The sequence below is a fragment of the Pseudopodoces humilis genome, chromosome 4 (assembly GCF_049639895.1).
Source record: "Pseudopodoces humilis isolate 2021_Gansu_Grassland_sample_001 chromosome 4, ASM4963989v1, whole genome shotgun sequence".
Taxonomy (NCBI): Eukaryota; Metazoa; Chordata; class Aves; order Passeriformes; family Paridae; genus Pseudopodoces; species Pseudopodoces humilis.
This window is the reverse complement of record NC_142203.1, coordinates 9,027,215-9,042,450: the sequence shown is the minus strand read 5'-3', so window position 1 is coordinate 9,042,450 and position 15,236 is coordinate 9,027,215. Positions and strand designations below refer to the sequence as shown.

General features: G+C 42.4%; 1 protein-coding gene across 1 annotated transcript in view; it reads right to left on the bottom strand.

Moving 5' to 3' along the window:
* The window catches only part of GRIN3A (glutamate ionotropic receptor NMDA type subunit 3A), an 85,863-nt gene that overhangs the window by 14,416 nt on the left and 56,211 nt on the right, over positions 1 to 15,236 (bottom strand). The window contains exons 4-6 of the mRNA XM_005533306.3: positions 13,041 to 13,186; positions 11,397 to 11,512; positions 9,126 to 9,277 (exon numbers count right to left, since the gene is read on the bottom strand). Of these exons, the coding sequence (XP_005533363.2) occupies positions 9,126 to 9,277; positions 11,397 to 11,512; positions 13,041 to 13,186 (414 nt within the window). The remainder of the gene's footprint in view (positions 1 to 9,125; positions 9,278 to 11,396; positions 11,513 to 13,040; positions 13,187 to 15,236) is intronic.

The following is a 15,236-nucleotide window of genomic DNA, read 5'->3' as shown; positions in this document are numbered from 1 at the left end:
GTGACAGGTGGCAATGCTTTACACTTCTCAACAACCAAAGTGTTTGACTGTAGATCTGTGTGACCTGTTTCTTTTAACCAGCAGTGAAGCCCAACTTTTAACCTAGGTGGAATAAAATCAGAATGAGGTCCCATGTCTGACCTTTTTCTGAGGTCTCACAGTAAGACCTCAGTATGGCCCATCTTTGAATACGGCACATCTGTAAGTATCTGTAAGAAGCAAAAAATCCTGCTATCCCAAATAGCTGAACATACTGTTTAAAGGTGCTTATGTGAGTTTTCCAGGAGGCTCTAATGCAAATCACTCCCTTCCCAGAAAGGGTGTTCAAAGGAAAGTATGCAGCAACTTACTTAGAGATGCAGAGCTAACAGTAAACATAAGAACAATCAGAACAATAATTAAAAGGGAATGTATTTGCTCAGTCATCTGATGAATACACATATCTACTGATGCTCCCAGGCTCCAGCTGTTGAATGTCACAGAGAGTAACAGCCTGTGGGTGGTTCTTGCCATGGGAACTAGGTTTAATGTAATATCATAAAACTCTAGACATTCAAAACAATAATAAAAAGCCCTATTGCAGTGGGGGTTTCTGCATGCTGGGATGTCTTCTCCATCCTGGGGTCAGTGTTTGGTGCCACTCCAGCACTGCTGCAGAGAGTACACTTGGCCAGCTCCTTAAATAAAAAGTAATCCTTTGTCTTCAGCAAAGCCTCTCTGATTTATGCTGATGAGGGTCTGGCTCTGTGTCCTGTCAGCTCTGTAGAATTGTTTTCTACCTTCCCTGGAAACAGGTGAAAGAAATTCCAGCACTGTCATGCTGGATGAGTTTTTCACCTGTAATGGATGGCTTTTGAAATTGTCCCAAACAAGACATCTTTTCCTAGGAAAGGAAGTGGCAAAACAAAGCATCAATAATATTTCATCTAGCAATAAAGAAGGTAATGCATTGGAAGAGCTGCCTGATAAAAGCTGCACAGTAGAAGCAAATATTTGAGATTAAATTAAGGGAGGAAAACAAGGTAAGGGAGAAATAATTAACAGTGTGGAGTGTATGGAGTGATTACACATAGCAGTATCAGCACATTCACGAACCATTGTAAAATGGCTATTCATCAGCTGTCCATAATTACTGTAGAGACACACATGTTAAATAGTAAAGGAAACCACTTAATAATGGCTCCTTTCATTTTGCTTCATGCTGATTAGAGAAGCAAACCCTAATACTTTGTTGCTCCTTTATGTATTTTTAGGTGCATAGTGGAAAGAGCAGAAAAACCCTGTTTTTTTTCTGCATCACTGCCTTCCTCTCTGCTCATGGGGTAGGGGCCAGGGGAGTAGGTATGTGGGTTGGGAGTGTTCTGGCAAGAGAAAACAAACTGACGTATTTCTCTACTGCAATATCTTATTTTAGTCTCCTTTTACTTTTTTTTTAAGCGATAAAAGCTCACCATGTAGCATATTTTGTATTAAGCCAGGATAAAAATACAGTTCTTGCTCCAAGTTTGTAATCATAAATCCAGGAGGTAGCCCCTTGCATTTTAGGAGAAAGATCTCAATTATGGCCATGTAATAGTTCTGGAGCAATAAACAATGTAGTCAGTCTTGTGATAATTACTGCTAATGGGTGCTAAGCACAACAGTTGCAACAGCCTTGTTGTTTCCCACTGGCAAATTGGGAAATTGGCATTTTCTGGACATCAACAAATACAAGATGAGGTATGTGCATTTTTTTGTATATATCCTTGGAGAGACTTTTCCAGTTTATCAACCCATATATGCAATTGCTATCTAAATACTTCCTGTGGTTTCCACTGTAGTTATATGGGGTTTTTTTTGGTTTTTTTTTAAACCCCGAATAGAAGCAAAGGGATATAGAGAAGACAGTCAGACATTTGTGTTCACTTTGGAGCAGGGAGCAGAGACAAAAACAGCATGTAGTGACTTCAGCATTTTTTTTCATGGGAAGAACTCCTGTGTTACTCCCTACTACAGGAGGCTGTAAATGCTTTACTCTCCCTTGCTGCACTAAGTCATCAAATACCCCTGTGGTCTGACTTAGAAGCTTGTAAAGATTCTTGTGGATAATCTGCAGGCTGGCAGCACAGCACAGATATTGGTGCTACACACTGCTGAACCCAAACACTAAACATGGGTATCATGTGTAACTATAACAATAAGCTGTATTTTCTTGATTGCATTTTCCCTGTAAGGATTTTAAAAAGGTCTGCTGATATTTGGAAGTTAAATTTTGCAGCACCTGTGTTGAGAAGAAATTAGTAGGGCTAAATGGTTATGAAGGGCAGAATTCTAAACTCATTTACGCATCTCAGTAGACTTGAAAAATCCTACTGATACTGATGCTTTTACTTAGTCAGTTAAGTGGTATTTAAACATGTCCCCTCTCCATATTGTGGCATTTCTCATAGTTGCAGAGAGACTTATTTTTACACTTGATTTTCATTCTTATGGTTTTCTGTGCTCTCAAAGAAGTGGCAGCTTAAAAATAATACATATTTAATCTCTTCAGGGGGATTATTCTTAGCAAAGACTGGTGACCATGGCTTTAAGGTTTCAAGTGACAAATTTCAAGATACTCTAAATATTGTCTCCCATTGGCAAGACAAATTTCTTTCCCTGCTTGTTGTGAGGACTTTTGCACAGAGCTGGAAAAACAGATTTGTAATAAATGCTTTATTTTCTACTCATCAATTTTCCAAGCCCTGTCAGTACCTCTTTAGACAGTCACCTTTTTCTTTTGTTTGTTTTCAGTTTCAATGGATGAATCTAAATCTTTTACTCATTTGCAGGAGACATCTCCTGACTCTGTTGACAGAGTCAATACTCTCTTTCTGCAGGGCTGATGTGAAAAGTATTTTTTAACACAGTACAAGTCCAGAACCCACTGTTTCTTCCCACACTGAGATGACCACTTTTCAGTGCAACATCTGTCACTTTGTGAGACCATTTTTGGTAACATTCCCAGTTCCTCCTATAGGCAGGGGTGATTTTTCCTTCCTATACAGCATAAGTGCAGACTGAGAAAATTGTCTTGGTACAGCAGAACCTTTTTTCCCTGTTCTTTGTGTTTGTTTGCCATGCTCTGGCAGCAAGGTGCTGTGAAAGGTGACTGATGGGCAGCTGCTATGTATGAGCACAGGGCAGTTTGTTTCCTTTTTGGAAGTGTCTGCATGGCCTTCCCTTGACACCTGCAGTGCACCATGGACAAACATAAACCAGAGTTTCAAGGTTGGACAAGTCACCATTGAGTTGTCAGGTAATGGGTGTAACAAAAAAGAAACTTGATTGACCTTTAAGGGGACTAGGAAAAAGAGCAGAAAGGCACAGTTTTCTAGATGACAACTGGGTGAAATAATGGCAAGATGAATGAGGCACTGTCTGATTACACCTCTTGAGTGATGTTGAGGTCAAAGATCATAAATTCAGGCACAAGACACAGTGAGTCTAAGCAAGTTCCTTCAGAGATTTGAGACAAAATCCATATGGGAGATGAAGAGAGGATTAGTCACCATCCCTGAAGGGATTTAAAAGACCTACAGGTGTGGAACTTGGGGACACAATTTAGTGGTGTACTTGGCAGTGCTGAATTAATGGTTGGACTCACTGATTGTAAAGGTCTTTGCCAATCTAAATTATTTCACTATTCTAAGATGAAAGGATTTTATTTTTGCAGTGTGGCTGGGCTGGATCAAATGGAAGGCTGTGGTCAAGGACCAGTCCCCACTGCTAGCATAAACCTGTCCCTCAGGCACTGGGAGGAAGTTCACAGCACTCTGCCCATTCCCCAGCATGACCACTGTGGAAAGCAGTGGGACTTCAGTGACAGGGTCAGTTTGGGCTGACAGGGTCTATGTGCTTTCATATATTATTATTTTCAATGTCAGGTTAGATACCATTTGTGTGAAGCATCAGCAAGTTCTTGATATTAATAGCTAGGATAATGGTATGTGGCAATATAATGATTTTTTATTCCATATGTTGGTTGTTATCTGACTGAATTGCCAGTCAGAGTTCCAGCTGCCCTGTGACCATTGGGAGTATAAAAGGGATAATATATAAGCCTTTCAAGTAAAACAGAAGATACAGTTTCAACAGTATCATTTTTTAAAACATAGCTAAAAGGCTATGAAAGTGTGTGTACACTCAATTAGTTAACTTTTCCCAAAGCATGGACCAGGAAGGGCTCTTCTTTTTTATACTGCCCTGGTTATCACTGTCTGGCCCGAGCAGCCAAACCCACTGACTGCAGGCATTTTGCCAATCAGGAATACCCCTGCCTGCTACCCTGCTGGCTGAGTTCCAGAACTGCTTTGCTGCCAGGACCAGAAAACTGCAAAGCTTTTGGTTCCCGAAAATCACAGAATCAGACTGGTTTGTGTTGAAAGGGATCTTTCAAGGCCACTTGATCCAACTGCCCCACAATGAGCAGGGCCATATTCAGTTATAGCAGCTTGCTCTGGAGCCTTGGATGCTTCCAGGGGTGGTTGAACACTTTCAGGAATGGGGCATCCACACCCCTCTAGGAAACATCCACTAGTAATTTTCCACCCTCTTTGCAGAAACCTTCTCTCTGCAGTCTCTTCTGAGCTTGGGTGGAGCTAATGGGATGGGAAGGCAAGTCCCAAGAGCCTGGCTCCCTCTGAAGAGGCATTAGTGAGAATAACAGTAGGGTAGAGGAAGGGCTGAGTGTACTGTATGCAAAATAAAAACAAATGACATTGATTATGTCCAGATATGATGTGCAAATGTAACTGTCAACCCCTCATCCCTCCTGCACCACGTTTCACCCTAAGTAGGGAACTCAGCAATTTTTCTGCAAAGGCATTCCTTTGAAACTAGAATATGACAATTTTAAACCAACAGTACTCAAGCAATATTGCTAGAGGCTAGCATTCACCAAGAACAACCACTGCCACCCACAATTACCTGCCGTGGAGAGGATAAAGTGCAATTCACTGCAGTGTTCTTTCCAAGCCTGAGTTAGCTGCATCCCCTATAAATGGATGCTTGCCAGGGTAAGATGCCTTGGGTAAGTGGCTTTGCTGGAGAGGTTCATACAAAACCATGGAGTCAAGCGCACCTGATCTCTGCACTTGCAGAAAAGAAACCATCTTTATTGGTTTCCCAGCTTGAAGAATCACTGCAAACCCTCTAGCTCCAGGCTGAATAATTTCTTTCCAGGAGAACTTTGTTTTGAAATGCAATTTAGAATGAGCAAAGTTCACTGCCAGACAGAGATGGGAAGAGCTATCAGTGAGTTCTGCCACATGAAATATAATTTCCCAGTGTAAGATCAGTAAAAAACTGTGAGTAGGAAGATGGATCTCAAAACAAATCTGTAGAAAAATTAACTTCGCTGGGCAGGAGTGGCAGGTGGATAAGAATCAGGTACAGCTAAAGAGGTAATGACAAAAAAGGATGATGGATATCTCACCAGTTTGAAGACTATACTGATCAGTATATCACCTACATATATTCCCATTTTGGGGTCATTACTCTTGGTCAACAGGTGCAGCATGTCACAGACCAAATTTATCAAAAAGACATAAAAGAGTATAAAGCCTTACTCTTGCTATGAAAAGTCAATTGCTGGGTCTCACTTTGGTATATAATCCATGTGAATGACTACTAACTGAGAAGGTGAGACATTTTAAAAAAAAGAATCATCTGCTTCTGCGTTGAGCATTGTCCACACTTCAGTGAATCTGTAGAATACTACTGCGACTGAGTGCAGTGATTTAAGTTATGGAGATTTCTGGGCTGTATAGGAGTCAAGGATACAAACCAACATAAAGGTAAGTCCAAGACTAATTCCCATGCTTCTTGCTGTAATAGTGGGGAATCTGTGCTTTGGAGAGTGTTTGCTGCTTGGCTGTTTAGTAAATTTCTCCCAAATAAGAAATTGCATGTTCTAAAATCATCAAGTTCTTGGCCAAAAGGAATGGATGAAGAAGAGGGGATGCATGTAGGAGATGCATTAAAAGTGAGGCAACTCAGGAAAATGAAGATCTGGACATAGCAGAGCTTACCCCACAAATAGCACAGACTTGCAAGTGGTATTCTGCTTTTGCTCACCTTCTGATTGCATAAGGACCTTTGAGCGACTTTTTAGATACACAGAATCCTAGAATAGTATGGCTTTGAAGAGACCTTATAGACATCTAGTTTCAACCCCCTGCCATGGGGGACAATCACCAGACCAGGTTCCTCCAAGCCCTGTCCCACCTGGCCTTGGACACTTCCAGGGGTGGGGCAGCCACAGCTTCTTTAGGCAACCTCTGTCAGGGCCTCACCACCTAAATGTTTAAATTCTTCCTTATATTTCACCTAAATCTACCTCTTGCATCTTAAAGCCTTCCCCCCTTATCTTGTCACTCCATCCCTTGTCCAAGTCCTTCTCCAGCTCTCTTGGATCCCAGTTAGGCACTAGGGGCTCTAAGGTCTCCCTGTAGCCTTCTCTTCTACAGGTGAACACCCGCAGTTCTCCCAGCCTGGCTCCAGAGCAGAGAGGCCCTCTGATCATCTTTTTGGTCTCTGGATTTCCTCCAAAAGCACCACATCCTTTTTATTCTGAGGATGCTGGAGCTGGATGCAGCTCTGCAGGTGGGGGTCTCACCAGAGCGAGCAGAGGTGCACAATCACCTCCCTTGACCTGCTGCCCACACTGTTACTGATGCAGCCCAGGATGTCTTTGGCTTTCTGGGCTGCCACAGCACACTACCAGGTCATCTTGAGCTTCTACTCCACCAAAGCCCCAAGTCCTTCTCCCCAGGGCTGCTCTCAGTCTGTTCTGTGTTTGTGCCCTGCCTGTGTCTGTACTTGGCATTGCCCCAACCCAGGTGCAGGACCTTGCACTAGGCCTTGTTGGACTGCATGAACTGAGTCCTTCAGTTCAGACACCTGAACTGCCTTGTTGGACTTCAGTCTCTGAACAGAAAACTTAGTTGTGCATGTTGAATTAGTGCAGCTGATAATTGAATAAAGACTATGGTCAGACAACCTGCCTGGAAGAAGCAGCTACACCTGCCTTTCTTTCTGGACTTCACACAGAGGTTATACTCAGAAGACTTAATTATGGTAAAGCATAACATGTCCTCCAGCTATGACCTATGCTTAAGGTCATAATGACCATATGCTTAAGGCCTCCCTTAAAGCCTGTGGTTAAAACCTACTCAATAGCAAAAAAAAAAAAAAAAAAAGGGAATTCCATGGGACTATCTACAGGGCAAAATCTGAATTATCCTTTTAAGACTGGAGCAGATTTGTGTCCCACCTCCTCTCCCTTTGTTGGTAGGCCTTGAGGAGTCTTGTGTTGATCATCCACCTCTATTGGTAATGTTTTGAGCAAGGACTCCCATTTATGTACATCTGTTTACAATTTTTATAGGTAGGTATTACTCAGGTTCTCATACTTTACTCCGGCACCCAATGGATCATCTTATGCTCCTCCCAGGGGATCTAAGCACCTCACTCTACAGACTTAAAGAAGCTCTTTAAGTCTGAAGCTCAACCATATGTTCTGGGAGAAAAGCAGTACTAATTAAAATTGTACTTTTAACTGGAATTTATTCTATGGCTAAAAATAGAGAGCATACAGCCCCAAATGAATGCTGTGGGGTGAGACATGACCAGAGGAAGATCCTTTTGTCACATCACTAGAGAATTATTAGGAAGGTAAGTTTTCTCTGCTGTCAGAATTTTGAGTATTAAACAACATTGAGGTAATTTATGCCATTACCTCATTAATTTATACCTTGTAATTTTCCTGAGATTTAATTTAAAAGACTTGTTAAAATGTAGATTAACAAGCAGTCATAGAAGGCAGTGCTATTTTAAAAAGACAATTTTTACTTGATAATACAATCTTCAGATAAGCTAAATCAGAAAGAACAGTGAATACACACTTCTGTTTGTTCGTTTTCTTGTGTTGAATTAATCACATAAAAAAGAAAGAAGAAATGAGTAAGTTGGATGAAAGTAAACTGAATTTTCTTCTGTGAATGTCTGATGTTAAAATAAAATTTATTTCCTATTGACACAAGCATAATGCAAAAGTAAAAAAGGTAGTAAGACATGTAGAAATACCCCAACAAATTATGTATTAAAAATCGCAAATAAAGATTTGCTTTGTTGTATCTCTAAAAAATGCTAACTTTCTAGTGATTTAGTCAGGAACCAGATATTTGCAGGTGACCATTGAAAAGTGGGAGTCAGAACCCAGGAAACGGAGCTTTTATTTGATAGGAGAATGCTGCCACTTCTTTGGGGAACACTGAGTGTGTGTTTGACATTTGGCTGAGCACTCTGAGAAGGAGACAGCAGAATTCTGTTTTCTATCTGTGAGAATACATAATCTATCCCTCCTGGAGGACCTTGAGCTAAAAGAGTAGGCTATAAGCTTCAGACATTGCTGGTGCTTTTGATTTCTCAATACTCTATCTTATTTTTTCACTTGACAGTCTCAGGGGAACCTGAGGAAAAACTGCTATTCTGCTAAGACTCATCTTTTTCTCATAAATAATGGCCTACCTCTTCAGCTGCCATGAGCTGGCGTAACTCCTCCGATCTGGTACTTGGATGTACATCCATTAAGATTTACTTCTATTTCTCATAGATTTATGTGGAAGTGAGACCTACCTCCCCTCTCTTCTTGGCATGGTGTCTTAGCAGACAATTCCTAGTCTGAAATCCTATCTTTGGTACAGGTAGCTGCCTCCCATGTTGGGAAGTGGTCAGGGTGTATTAAAAATTTGGGATATCCTGAGCTCCCCCTCTCTCTGTGGATGGTGATACACACACAATTGAGTAGAATCAGACAGCTTTGCTATGCACTGTGCCAGATCAGGATTTTTGCTGCCCTTTTCATGCCCTGCCTTGTGTCCAGAGGAACCCTCTGGTGCCTCAGTCACCAGCACAGTCCCACTGATGTGCTCCTCCTGCTCTGGTCTGGATGATGCCCAAGCCAGCAGCTCTTGCCTTCGAAGCGTCCTCCTTCCCTTCAGCTGCCAGCCATCCCTGCCATGGCAGCATGTCTTTAGAGAGGAGGGGAAATAATTGTCAGCTTGCACAAAGCCTCATTTAGAGGACACGAGTTCATTGCTTACCTCCGTGACGGCGAAGCTTCGTTTTCCACAGGGAACAACCTTGTACCACTTGTCATGCAGAACATCCATGAAGCCATGGGATTTATACTGGCTTATCAGGTCAGAGATGTTTGAGGTGAGTGGAGAGTTGGGGGGAAGGCCAATGCCATATCCTAGAAGGGAGAACAGTATAATCATCTCTCTCTTTCTTGTTTGGTTCTTGCTGAAGTATGTTCATTTCAGCATGGAAGAGCAAGCTGGCACTCTGTTTCAGCCAGTCAGACCTGGCTTACTGTGGTCTGAGAATGCTGAGACAAGGCCTTTTTTGTGCAAAATAAGGTCACCCAACATAAACAGAGTAAACAAATTCAAAATTATTATGGCCACACATGAAATGCATAAAACTGGAGGTTCAAAAACTTAAGATGAAGGCAATGGATGAACAGATATTTTCTCTAGAAAAATCAGACCTTTTCATGCCCTTCCCATGGATTCTTTCAGCAATGCAAAAGGGCCTCAGTGTCACATAAACCATTCTGTGATCCCCTTGCATTGTCAGAGCAGTGGATGTGACTGTAGTGTTAGATGTGACATTTTCTTCCTACACATTTTCTGATGAGGAGCTGTATGCATGTAAATATATACCACATCTTCATTGTCATCACATGGCAATTTAAAACCCAAGGGCTGTGCTTTCAGTTTGTGCACTTCTGCACTGGCACTGACAGGGACTTTCAGATACTAATAAATGCAGTTTTTAGCCACTGTGTTTTCTTTCACCATGTTAAAGTGCTGGTAAAGGACTTACTGTAAGTGAAAATTAATTCAGTAACTCTGAATGTGGTATTTCTATTTGCAGAATCTGGGGTTTGACTTCAGAAATTCTAAACAAATACAACTGATCCCTTGAAGACATGCAGTTGCATGCCAATTTCCTGCAGAGATTCATTTCTAGTCCACTGTGGATTTTTGTTTTTCAGTTCAGAATTCAGAATTTCAGACTGTCTCCTTAAAAAAAGCTACAGCAACACAGGAAGAAAGAAAAAAACCCTTTCAAACAGACAAGTGCTGAATTTGCCAGGACAGTGGCTGACTTTCCAGTGAGTGATTGTAAGTGTTCTTACAATGCAACAGTCTCTCTTGCTGCTGAGTTTTTTACAGTGTGCCTGTAATTACATCTGAATAAATTTGCACATGTCAAAGGATTTGTTTCAGAGTTGGCACAGCTAGGACTCATAAATACCACATTTTCAGCATAGTTTTTTTTGTAATTAGGTGATAGGAAGTCCAGTCATACAGAATCATATAGTTTGGGGTCTATTTGTTTGTTTCTTTTTCTATATTGAAATCTTATCTACTTTTATCTGATTTAAAGTTGTGGAAACTTCTGGTTTTATTTCAGCAGAGCTGACCTTTCTGAAAGTGATTTATCAGGTTTCTGAAGGAGGTTGTTTTACTGTGAGATGGGAGCAGCTGGAGCAATTGCCCTTGGAGGGGAGGAAAGTGGAAGCACCAGTCCTTTTCACTGGCCATCTATCACAAAAAAAGTTTCTGAAGTCTGTTGCCCATGTGTTCATCCATGAAGCAGCTTCACACCAGCCTTACTTCCAGGCTGCCTTCTGAGCTGTCCTTGCTAATTTTGCAAGGCTGCAGGAGGCCAAGCACCAGGGCAGGTTCCCTTCTCAATTAACTACAGATTCAGTGGGAATCTTGAGCTGACCTTTAAAATGGGAACAGTATTTGTCTGCTTTACATGAGAGTGAAACTGCAGAACTGCATTTTGAGCATGTTTGAACTGTGTTTTGAATGCATGTCAACAAAGAGAGCTGGCAGAAGAGAAGCCTCATTTCAGGGGCCTCTTTATTTCATAGTGAGCAGGGCAATGGACTCTGCCCCCTACTTGTCTGGAGACATACAAATGTCTGAGCATTTGAAATAATTTATATATAGAGCATGGCAACAGATCATAGGGGCAATCAGCCTCTTGGGCTGGAAGGAACCTTAAAGATCATTTCTTCCCAATGCCTGCCATGGGGGATCTTCCACTAGACCAAGATGCTCAAAGCTCCACCTGACCGTGAAACAGGTGGTAAAAGTGATATGAGATCTCAAAAGGAAAACGCACAAGAAAAGGCTGAAGCTTTTGTTCTTCTCAATCACTGAGGATTGAGCAGAACAATCCGCAAGGGGTCCTCAGTTTCACCTCTGTATTTTCACTGAGAATACTACAACACAACAAAGCAAATTCAGCGCATGAGGAACAGAGCAATGTGTTATAAAATTGGTTATTACCTTCAATGGCAAAGGGTTTTCCCACAGTTAGGAGCTTACAGTCTGCATCTATTGACACTTCATAATCTAAGAGTGCTTTATCCATGATGAAAGCATCGAGTTTCTCTGGATCATGCCTGTATTCAACATCAAAGTCAGAAACACAATCACTTCACAGTCCAAGTGACACTAAACATTTGTCTAAGCAGTTTTCTGGAAGATTACTGTATGAAAACAGGGACCAGGGACTGCTTTTTGCACATCTGCACTTAAAATGAAAACTGATTTATATTTTGAAGGAGAGAATTGTGCATGAAATGCAAACTTTAGGCATTAAAAGAAGTTTAGGACTTATTTTGCTCCCACAAAATACTATTGTCCTGAATGACAACAATCACTATAAAATGCTGGACTTTGACTCAATTGAAAGTAAGCACAAGGCTTTAGTTAAGGACATCAAAAATTGCTGTCTTGGTTTGTGATGTCAGACTGGGAGATACTAGAACAAGAATACAGAAGGGTAACTTATTCAAAGGCATTTCTCCTCCTTTCTTCTTGGGTATGAGATAAATTATTTCCTTCACCCAATTTATATTTTCCTTATGTTGTCTTCATGAACAGAATGATTGAATTTTACGAAAATAATCATTTCTGAACTGCATGTTTGGATAAAATAATGATACAAGAGAACAGCTGCAGTGCCTGTTCTCATCTGATCCCAGGGCTTCCCCTTAAAAGTCTGGGTGTTCTCTTGTGATTACTTCATTGATTTCAATCCATTGATTCCATTTGACTCAAAGAAATGCCATGTGTCTTAATTATCAACAGGGTGGGTCTGGGGAAAAATATATAAACAGGAAACCACAGGAAAAAACTTCTGGCGAAAAGTTCTCAGGCTATCTGCCAGTCAGCTTCTAAGATCAAATGAATGAATGATTTCAGACTTATTACCACCTCCCCTCTTCCTTAGAAGAGTTGTGACCCCCAGACTGTAAAGCACAAATGTCTCTGAGGCACACTGACCCCATGATTCTGTAAAGCAACAAGGCTTTTATTACTTTTTACCAGTCTAGTGCTTCTTTTATACATTTTAATAATAAATTAAGGTTTCTGAGAACCTTCTTTCCTCCCAGCACACTGAGGAACCTCATTGGCAACTTTTGCCTGGACTGGATGATTTTTTCTGAATGTTTCTCACTGCCTGATGAAGGGCTCCCAAGCTCAGCAACCTGCCAGGAGTTTATACATTGCCCTTGCCTGATGGCACCCTCCCACCCAGCTGGGCATTCCCACCTGGCCTAAATGGGCATTAATCTATTGAACTCCCATGTTTTGTGAGACACTCAGAACTGGGGTGGAGAGGATCAATGGGATATGGTATCCATGGAGTGGTGATATTTGCTACTACATCTGTCTGTCTGTCTGTCACTATCTTTCCCACCACCATCATCATCACCACCACCTCTCTCTCTCTCTCTCTCTCTCTCCCTCTCTCTCTCTCTCTCTCTCTCTCTCTATCTCTCTCTCTCTTGCACTTACTATTAAATAAAATCTGTACTATTGACTTTGGCCTCATTTTCACCTTAATCTCTCGTAACAATTTTAACAACCAGATCATAACAACTGGCCAGGGGGACAGGTGTGGTGCTGCATGCAGGGGCTCACTTCAGGTAGGCCACCCCGTCTGTGGTGGCAGGGACGTTGTAGCGCCGCATGTACTCGTGCATCTCGGGGAAGCTCTGCCTCACGTAGTCCTCTGCACTGCTTTCCCGCACCGTGCCGAACCGGAACCCTTGGGATGGATGGTGGAGCTGAGGGGAGGACAGGAGAGGATTAGCAGAGTCATTTGCCTCCCATCACATCTGGTATCTCAGCCCTAGTGTGCCAACAGTTCCTGGGATGTCTTCAGTGTTTATGGACCTGCCTCTTTGGGTGTTTTCCTGCAGACAGCTTCCCACACCATAGGAAAAGCCTGGAAAGGCTTACCAGGTGACTAAATAGCCTATCTGTGTACTCTCAGATTTTTCTTCAGTGTTGAAAACAATCCCCATGTAACACCCTGTGATAAATGTAACCTTGGATAAAAAAAATTCGTGAAAGAATAAATAAGTATATAACTAGATTTGTAACAATGTAAAAATTATATAAAATATAGTGTGGCCGAAGAATTTCCCCAAACCCAGCAGTAACTACCCATTCAGGCGGTAACGACCCTAGGCGACGTTCATCAGCCTGAAAGAAAAAGCAGGACACGAACAATTAAGCCAAACAAAGAAAGGAGCCAGGCTGAGATGCCCATCGACTCCACACCGCACCTGGGCACCCCTTCCTGCAAACCCCGACTGAAGATGCAATCAGGCCAGACAATAAGTGGAAGCCCAGCCGAGATATCTGTCGACTCCACACCGGACTTGGATACTTCACTCTGAGAGCCGAAGATACAATCAAGAAGCACTCAGAACTTTTTACATACAAGAGGACTCTGCCCAGTCGTCTATTGATTCAGTTCCACGGTTCCAGGAAATTCATTCAACCAGCCATCTAAACTCTTTGGTGAATAGTAACTGCTCAGAGTTTTGGCCTCAGGACACAAAATCCCTATAAAAACCCTGGACAGTCTACCCTCCTTCGTGGATTTGGGACACCTATACCTTTGGGTATAGACCCCTGTCCACCCAGCGCTGCGCTGTTTATTTTATTGTGGTTTTTCCTCGTTGTTTATTTTTATTATAAAATTGTTTTATAATAAACTGTTCTTTTATTTAACCTAAATTTGCCTTTGCATTTATAACAGATTGGTGCTGTGACTCGGATCGGAGAAACTGCGGGGAATCTCGCTGCCCAGGACGGGTACCCCCGCTGATTTCGGCGGCCTGGTGAGTTGAGAGTCCCCGTAGCTCGTTCCGACGTCTGAACCAAATTTAGGCTGAGATAAAAACCACAATAAAAAGGAAAAGGATCCGGATCGGAGAGCTTGGGAAGGCATGGAGCCTTCGGGAAGCTGCAGCTTGTTTTGCTCGTAAAACGTCTGTTGTGCACAAAGACACCCACGCAGGAAAATAGCTGTAAGTACTGCTGGTTGAGTGGGCGATCGGGCGAGTGTGTGAGACGTGATCTGATCACAGGGCGAGTGTGGACTTCAAGGCCGCGTTTCCATCCTCCCGCGAGGGAATTGGCCGGCCGCGAAGGAAGCGATCCAGAGTGAAAGCTTTTTTTCTCGACACACACTTCTAAAAACCTGAGGCCAAAGGGTGTCTCGGGGGACTGATCGCAAGGAACTAAAAGGGGAAGGATACGTCCTGTCGAGCTCGGGAACTGGTAAACCCTTTTAGTTAACGGACCCAGGTAGAGGTCCGGAAGAGGATCAAAAGTACCCATTACAAGAGACCTCAGCTCAGCTCGCTGAAGGGTGAGTATCGGCAAAATTTTGATTCCTAGAGTAAGTACACAATGCAGAAACTGATATCGACTCACGGAGAAGTCGAAGACAGGTAAGAAATTATATATTTGCGAAGTATGGGGCAGAAAAAGAGTAAGCTTCAAAGAAGAAGCACAGGGAAAAATTCCTCCGATCGGGGGGAGGAATCACCAGACATCCCGCTGGAAAGTCCCTTGGGGTGGATGCTAAAACACTGGGAAGATTGTCCCCAGAGGAAGGAGAAATCAAAGGCAAAATTGATACATTATTGTATGGAGGTTTGGGGAGGACAGGAGTTGAGAAGTCACCTCACTTGGCCAGTGTTAGGCACATTTGAAAAATGGACGTGTAATAAGTTATTCTCCTATGTGGAGAACAAGGTCCCCTCAGATCCTGAGGAGAGGGAATATGCTAAGCTCTGGGTAAACGTCAGAGTAGGGCTA